An 8,891-nucleotide genomic window follows, 5' to 3' on the forward strand; every position below is an offset into this window, starting at 1 on the left:
TCACTGGTATATTCTCCTCCATTGTCAGTCCTCAAACACTTGATCTTCTTTTCAGATTCATGTTCCACCCGTGCTTTGAAAGTTTTAAAGACTGCAAGCACATCTGCCTTCCTTCTAATTGGATACACCCAACATCTCTTGGAGAAGTCATCTATGAATGATACAAAGTGTCTTGCTCCTCCCAAGGATACAACCGGTGCTTGCCAAACATCAGAGTGAATCAGGTCTAAGATCCATTTGCTCTTAGTTATTGATGTGCCAAACTTCAACCTGTGTTGTTTACTTGTAACACAGTGCTCACAAAAAGGTAAAGTAACCTTTGTACGCCTAGGGAGTAACTTTTGATCAGAGAGAACTTTCAAACCTTTCTCTAACATGTGGCCTAGTTTTTTATGTCACATCATCGTCTTCTCTTCTGCAGGACTGGCTGATGCGATTGACGCTTCTGCCCCATGATGTGTTTCTCCTATTAATACAAATATGTTTGCAACTGTCTTTCTTGCCTTTAAAACCACTAGCGCTCCTTTGATAATTTTCATTATTCCATTGTCTGTTCGGATCTTACAACCAAGACTATCAAATTGTCCTACGGACAAAAGATTCTTCTTTAAGTCTTTCACATGTCGCACTCTTGAAATAGTACGAATTAAGCCATCATACATCTTCAATTTGATGGTGCCAATGCCAACAATCTCTAAAGCATGATTATCATCCATGAACACTGTGCCTCCAGAGATGGGTTCATATGTATGGAACCAATCTCGATTAGGAGTCATATGTCATGTTGCTCCTGAATCCATTAGCCAGACCTTAGCGAGCTCTTCTCTATCTGTAGAGATTGTCGCTGCTTCACTATATAAAACCTCTCCATCTTCTAAGGTGCTTGCAACACATCCTTGAGGTTTTGATGACTCTGCAGTATTCTCTATACCCCTTTTAAACCAACAATCCTTTTTGAAGTGCCCTTTTTTGCCACAGTTGTAGCATTTTACAGTCTTTTTACTTCTTGATTTGGACCTCCCCTGCCTTTGACTCCCACTAAAGCCACGCTCCGTTGATCTTCCTCTTGACACCAACAATGCCTCTGCTTGGTTTGAACTATTTTTGTCTCCTTTATTTTTGCGCCTATTTTCTTCTTCCAAGATAGCGGCTGCAACATCATCGAAGACTAAATAGTTTGAGAGGATATTATTGGTCAAGTTGATAATGAGTTGATCATACGAATCAGGAAGACTTTGAAGTAGAAGTTCTGCACGTTCATTTTCCTCTATTTGTTGACCCAACGTAGTGAGTTGTGAAAATAGAGTTCTTATTGTGTTGATGTGGTCAGTCACCGACGTGGTTTCTGCCATTCGAAGGGTATAAAGTCTCCGCTTTAAGAAAATCTTATTGTGCAAAGACTTGGACTCGTATAGCTTTGTCAGAGTATCCCATATCTCCTTAGCTGTTTTCTTCTCCGCCACACTTGATAATACTTCATCAGCTAATGCTAAATATATGTTAGCAATAGCATTGCCATCCATCTCATTTCATTTTGCATTATCAGTGATCTCCGCGGGCCGATCCCCAATTGCTGCCAAGCAATTGTCTTTCCTTAAGATTGCCTTGATTCTCATTTTCCATAGTGAGAAATTGTTCCCCTTGAACCTCTCAATCTCGTACTTTGCTGCCATGTTATTCACCGTGATCTATTCAGCTATCACCGTTTCACAGATCTGTAACGTATATAGAAATAGTATCGTGTGAATAATACTTCACTAAGTAAGTTCCTATGAAAGGTTGGAGGGGTCACAAATGGTCCCGCTTAAAACCCAATCTCTTTAGACAGAACTTCCTAAATTGTATTTAATCACCGTACTGACTTTCTATATACGCCAACAGTAACGTATGTGAACAGTACAGTATGGATGAATAGTGTCGTAGACGTGAATAGTAACCGTATACACGAATAACTTTTGTGTGTTAACAACACCAACCAAGAAGGCTCTGATACCACTGTTAGGATACTGGCATGCAAACCCGAAAAGATAAAAGGCAAGGAATAGGATAAAATGAGAAATGAGACACACAAGAATTTACGTGGTTCACCCAATTTGGTTACGTCCACAGGCAAGTATAGAAGGATTTTACTAGGTAATGTGGGAATTACAACCTCTCTCTACTAATAGGAGAACAACTGAAATCTCTCTATTACTAGGAGAAAACACCTTACTTACTCTCCTCACAAATACCTCACAATTTTGTGGGATTACTTTTCTTCTCTCATTTTTCTCTTGTGTTGTGTCAAATAAGCTTGGATGCATTGTCTATTTATAAACAAGCATCTATGCAAAGGACAAGGGCAAGGCAAGCAGCACCAATTGGTGCTGCAAGTGGCACCGAATTGGTGCCCACTTTGTTGACTTAGCTGGCACCAATTGGTGCCAGCTAGCTTCACAATAAATACTTCAGCTAATTGTTGTGCTATCGATATTGAATTATAGGCTTTCATCTTGCAAGTTTTTTTCTTTGCTAGACTCGAAATGGCTTCTGGGAAATATCAAGAATCCTCATTTTCACGGTTCTCTAATTGTAAATATCAAGTGTTCTTGAGTTTTAGAGGTGAAGACACCCGCAAAAACTTTACCGATCACCTCTACTGGGATTCGCACATTTAGAGACGATGATGAAATTGGGAGAGGAGAAAATATCAAGTCAGAGCTCCAACAGGCAATACAACAATAAAAAAATATAGATAATTGTGTTCTCCAAAGCATATGCTTCATCGCTGTGGTGCCTGGATGAACTTGTAATGATCATGGAACGTAAGAGGAATACTGACTGCATAATTTTGCCGGTCTTCTATCATGTGGATCCATCTGAAGTTAGAAATCAAACAGGGAGCTTTGCTGCAGCATTTGTGGATCATGAAAAGCGCTTCAAGAAGGAGATGGGGCAAGTGAATGGGTGGAGGATTGCTTTGAAGGAAGTTGCAGATTTAGGAGGAATGGTTTTAGGAGATGGGTAAGTTGTATTTCTTGATGAAACTACACATAACATAATAATAGAATGCTGGTTCTGAACTCTTAATTTTTTCAGGTTTGTAGTTAAGCATTTAGACGATAATTGATAATACCACTACAATTTAGTGAAACTATAACACTCCCAACTCAGAGAACATACAAGGAAAATAAAAAGTAAAAGATTTTTTTTCTCATTTTTTTTCCCTTGACTACCTGAAAAGGCAAAGATTTCTACATTATTCCATTTTTGGTTTTAATATGTGGTGATAACATAGCTACAAAAGTAGCAATCAATCATTGACGCACAGCCTGGTTTAATTTCTTTTTTCCAGGATGCTAAGATTTTGAAACTTTACGGAGAGACTACTAATTATCATACATTACTTTTTTCTTTCTTATGCAGGTATGAGGCAGAGCTTGTCCAATCTATCGTGGAGAAGGTCTCAAAGAATCTGGATCGTAAAATATTTCATGTCCCCCTTCATTTCATTGGAAGAGATCATCTGGTAAAATATATCAACTCATGGTTGCAAGATGGCACCCATGGTGCTGCTATTGCTATACTCTATGGGATTGGTGGAGTTGGGAAGACAGCCATAGCAAAGACTGTTTATAACCAGAACTTTCATAAATTTGAAGGCAGGAGCTTTCTATCAAATGTTAGAGAAAGGTCAAAAGAATCCAATGGTGCAGTTTGTCTACAGAGGCAACTTCTTTCTGATATCCTAAACAAGACTGCTGATGAGATACATGATGTCGATGAAGGGATTATAAAGATTAAGGGTGCATTATGTTGCAGAAGAACTCTTATTGTTCTCGATGATGTAGACAAATGGTACCAATTCAATGCAATTGGTGGCATGCAAAATTGGCTTTTCCAAGGAAGTAAAATCATTGTAACAACTAGAAATAAGGCTTCGATTATAGCTGAGTGTGTCAAGTGCAAAGTTGAACCTCTATATAACAAAAAATCACCTGCTTTTCAGTTGGCATGCCTTTGGATGCCCAGTTGAAGATTTTTTAGAGGACTCTTAGAGAATAGCACGTCATTGTAATGGACTTCCATTGGCCCTACGTGTTATTGGTTCCTCATTGTCCGAAAAAAGTAGAGAAGTATGGGAAAGTGCATTGCATGAAATAGAGGTGATTCCGAATTTTCAAGTTCAAAAGGTTCTTGCAACAAGTTACGACTCTCTTGATGATGATTATCAGAAGAACTTATTCCTTGATATTGCTTGTTTCTTGAATGGAAAGGATTACAATTATGCAGTTAGGATACTAGATGGACTCGGTATAGGTGTAAGATTTAGGATTGACAATCTCATTAATAGATGTCTAGTAGAAATTGTCAAAATACAAAATGATAAAAAGTTATGGATGCATCAACTCATAAGAGATATGGGAAGGGAAATTGCTCGTCAAGAATCACCCAAATGTCAAAGAATATGGCATCACATGGAAGCCTTTACAGTATTGAAAGAAACAAGTGTAAGTATCTAGTTTTGTTTTCATATCTACATTGTATTTAGGCATCTTAAAAAGTTCATGCTTTTACTTTCTTTTCTCATTTACTTTTAATATTTTGGAAGCATGATGCTGAAAAATTGTGTGGCCTTCCCCTGAATATTCACGTATTTACAAAAGATAATAGTACAGAAGTTGTCTGTACTGATTCAATGGCTAGCCGCTAGCGCTGCAGGCTTAACTTCTTTCAACAATGTCATCTTCGTACAAAACTCTCAGGAATGGCTTTCTAAGTTTTTCTTGAGGGAACAAGTACAAATTGGCCAAACAAGTTTGTCATCCTCAGCACGGATGCTTTTAGAAAGATGCAAAATGAAAATTTCTCCAAATAAATTACATGAAGTTCTATGGAAGTTATGAACATGTCCCAAAGAATTTAATATGGTTATGTTGGCGTGGATTCTCTTTGAGATCCATAACACAGCACTTCTGCTAGGAGAAGCTTGTGGTTCTTAATCTATCCAAAAGTAGTCTAATTGCTGCTTGGAAAGGCAAACTGGTATGTATCTAGTCTCTCTCTATATATAGCTATACCTCCTATTTTCAATTGATAACCACTACATGTAATTGTTTTCACAGTCTCTTCCAAATTTGAAAATTCTTGATTTGCGTAGCTCGCATGACCTCATCAGAACCCAGACTTCTCAGGATCCCCGGGCCTAGAAAAGATAATACTTGAAAACTGCATCTATTTAGTCTAGATTCATGAATCTATTGGTGATTTACTCTGTCTCCTGATCTTAAATATGAAGAATTGTAAAAGTCTTGTGGAACTTCCAGAAGAAATGATTTGATTGAATTCACTTGAAGAGCTTGTTTTGTGTGGTTGCTCAAAACTTGAAAGCTTGAATATGGATTTAGAGCATCATCAGGGCCGGAGGTTGCATCAAAGTGATAGAATTGTTGCAAGCACATCTTACATTACATCTCTTCCATTGAAGCTATGCTTTCCCTCCAGGTTTTCAGAAATGAAAAATTCCAGATTTAGCTTGTTCACATTGCCACACTCTTTGACGACACTAAATTTAAGTAGAACTCCAATTTGTTTTCTTCCACCAAGCATTATGGACATTGGTACACTCAATTACCTTTCATTAGAGGAATGCAAAATGCTTCAAACACTCCTAGAGCTTCCATCCAGTTTGGTTGGGTTAGACGTGTCCTATTGTTATTCGCTGCAAAGAATTGCAAATCTGATCCCTTTTACCATAGCTCGTGATTGTGATCAATTAGTTCACATCCAAGATTGGATTAAGCTAGAATTAATCCAAAAGGTTGACTCACACTTGTTGAGAATAATGGAAATGGTCAGCGTTCAAATGCAGACATGGAGATTTCAGGTCCTCCCTCGCCCATTTTACTGTATTTCAACTCTACATTTTTTTACTTCTTCGATATTTAGAAAATTTTCCCTTTGCTCATTTTATAATTTCTGCTTTGATGGAGCAGATAGAACTCAGGGCAACAGATTCAATGTTGTCCTTGAATATGATGAAAATGAGATGTTGGAGTTTTATGAAGAGGAAGGGCTAATTCAGAAAGAGTTTGAAGAGCACTTGTCATTCAAAATATCCTCACCTGCTACACACCGGATATGTGGCTTTAATCTATTCACATGGTTTTCTGCTACGCCATTATCCAATCCGTATCTTCATGTTTATCTTGAAATCAGAAACAATACCAAGGGTAGAGTCTGGGTTTTTTACCCCTCGATTTTTCTGATAGAATTTCAGCTAAAAAATCTGAATTGTTATGGCTAAGCTATTGGAAAATTGGGTCCAATGATCCTGCGTTTGATTCCGGTGATGAATTCAGTGTTTCAGTGTTTACAGATGATCTGGTTGTTCAAATAAAGAGGGTTGGTGTACGAATGCTGCATGAAGAGGAAGGAACTGATGATGATAGCAGCTCATCAAACACTAGTCATGATGTACATGTAGCAGCTAAAGCAGAAATAGCTTCTCATATTTTTAGAAATTATTATTGCAGTGACCGTTATGATTTTGATAACCAAATTATTATGTGTTTTTTTGAAAAGAAATTAAATGTGAAAATAATGATGGGTTGAGTTGAATTTTTTTTAGAATTGGTGTTATATTGAAAGCTTTTTAAAACCTAAAATAATTTGGCACTCAGTGTACAGCTATGAATTTGCATCATTTTTTTGTATGAAGCAGGCCAATTTGATTTGTGATTCAGTGTCCAGCTAGAGAAAAAACACTGAACAGGGGAACGCAGTAGATGAAGAATATGGATTTACTGCAATTACAGTCAAGAATACAAACGTGAGCACTTAGATTACTTTGTACAGGATGTTCTCTATATATAGAGTATTAATTAACTATTGCCTTTTCATCACATATTTCTTTCTATGAATACAGTATTCCTTATTTATATATATATTGATTTGTTTCTGATATGAGGTAGTTGTAGTTTCCTTATAAGAGAAGTAGCTGTTGGTTGAGGTAGCTGTTGATTCCTTATTGATCTGCCACAACTATGATTTCCATGTATGGTTAATTACCATTCTGAATAGTAGTCGTTGGAGGTGTTAATTCAGATTGGTTGCTGACGAGGGTGAGTATCCTGTGTTGCTGCTGCTGCTGTCTCCTGCTGCTGCTGCAGTTGCTGGTGAGGGTGAGGATCCTGTGTTGGTGCTGCTGCTGTCTCCTCCTGCTGCTGCAGAGGTGTTTTGTTGCTGTTAATACCCTCCCTTAAACGTTGCCGAGGTTGGAGGCAAAGTTTGCGCTGAAAACGAAGGAGAGTAGCTTTGGACACCGGCTTAGTAAACAGATCAGCGATCTGATGTGTAGAGGGAATATGATGTGTAATAAGTTTCCCAAGAGCTACGCGTATAAAATGATAATCAAGTTCAATATGTTTGCTGCGAGCATGGAAAATAGGATTGACCGTCATATGGAGCGCATTGAGATTATCACAATAAAGCACCGGTGGAGATATCAAGGGAATGTGTAAATCATGAAGGATGTAGGTCAACCAAGTAAGTTCTGCAGCCGTGTTGGCCATAGCACGATATTCAACTTCAGTGCTAGAGCGTGAAATGGTATGTTGTTTCTTAGCACACCAGGAGATGAGATTACATCCAAGGAAGACACAGTAGCCAGTGGTAGAGCGTCGTGTAGTAAGACAGCCAGCCCAATCAGCATCTGAAAAAGCAGAGAAATTAAGATTAGTATTAGAAGTGAAGTGCAGACCATTATTAATAGTACCTTTGACATATCGTAAGATACGGCGGACCATTTTTAAATGAACAGTTGTAGGAGCATGCATGAATTGAGAGACATAATTAACACTAAAAGAGAGATCTGGTCGAGTGAGGGTGAGATACTGGAGGGAGCCAACAAGCCCTCGGAAGAAACTGACATCCGCTAAAAGAGGAGCATTTGAGGAAGCTTTAGCTCGTGCTTCAAGTGGTGTAGTCATGGGTTTACAATCAACCATATCAGCACGTTCTAGAATTGTAAAGGCATAATGGGATTGTGATAAGTGAAGTCCATTTGGCGTGGGCGAAATTTCTATGCCAAGAAAATGATGAGCAGGGCCTAAGTCCTTCATGGCAAATTCTTGACTGAGTAGAGTAATGAAGTCTGCAACAAGTGTATCTATAGTTCCTGTAAGAAGTATATAATCAACATAAAGTAGGAGAATAAGAGAACCATGATTAGAATGAAAAATAAATAGAGAAGGATCTGCTAAGCTGCAAAGGAAACCATATTTGAGGAGAAAGGAACTAAAACGATCAAACCAAGCACGAGGTGCTTGTTTAAGGCCATAGAGGGCGCGTTGAAGCTTGCAGACATGCTGTGGACGATGAGGATCCGACATTCCTGGTGGCTGTTCCATGTAGAGGTTTTCAGAAATCAAACCATGCAGAAATGCATTTTTTACATCAAGCTGCCGTAGGGGCCAATGATGAACAAGAGCTATAGTAATAACTAGCCGAATGGTGCCGGGCTTTACAACTGGAGAGAATGTTTCAGTGTAGTCTAGGCCATCAATCTGGTGGTATCCTTTGGCAACAACACGGGCTTTGAGACGTTCCAAGCTACCATCAGATCTGAGTTTGGTTTTAAACACCCATTTGGAACCTATGATATGCATATCGGTGGTACGAGGTACCAATTTCCATGTCTGATTTTGGTGTAAGGATGTAAGTTCATCCTCCATTGCTGCTTTCCACCCTGGGTGAGCTAGTGCAGATCGCATAGATCGCGGTTCACGTAGTATCCTAGCAGAGATGATAGATGTTAATGCATACTTAGGATTTGGCTTTATGATACCATGGTGGGACTGAGTGGTCATGGTGCGAAGAGCTGAAGTAGAGGAATTGGGAACAAACTCGTC

The 8,891-nt window shown here is 38.7% G+C and overlaps 1 protein-coding gene across 1 annotated transcript; it reads left to right on the plus strand.

Annotated features, from left to right (window-relative positions):
- The first annotated feature begins 2,522 nt into the window (after nucleotides 1–2,522).
- LOC18102872 (disease resistance protein RPV1) lies at nucleotides 2,523–6,635 on the plus strand. The gene is given in 9 exon segments (XM_052445296.1): nucleotides 2,523–2,638; nucleotides 2,640–2,721; nucleotides 2,723–3,003; nucleotides 3,406–3,915; nucleotides 4,070–4,490; nucleotides 4,592–4,743; nucleotides 4,745–4,801; nucleotides 5,371–5,466; nucleotides 6,252–6,635. Coding segments are annotated over 9 exon segments (2,058 nt in total). The 3' UTR covers nucleotides 6,595–6,635.
- The last annotated feature ends 2,256 nt before the right edge of the window (nucleotides 6,636–8,891 follow it).

This window comes from Populus trichocarpa, chromosome 11, assembly GCF_000002775.5.
Source record: "Populus trichocarpa isolate Nisqually-1 chromosome 11, P.trichocarpa_v4.1, whole genome shotgun sequence".
Taxonomy (NCBI): Eukaryota; Viridiplantae; Streptophyta; class Magnoliopsida; order Malpighiales; family Salicaceae; genus Populus; species Populus trichocarpa.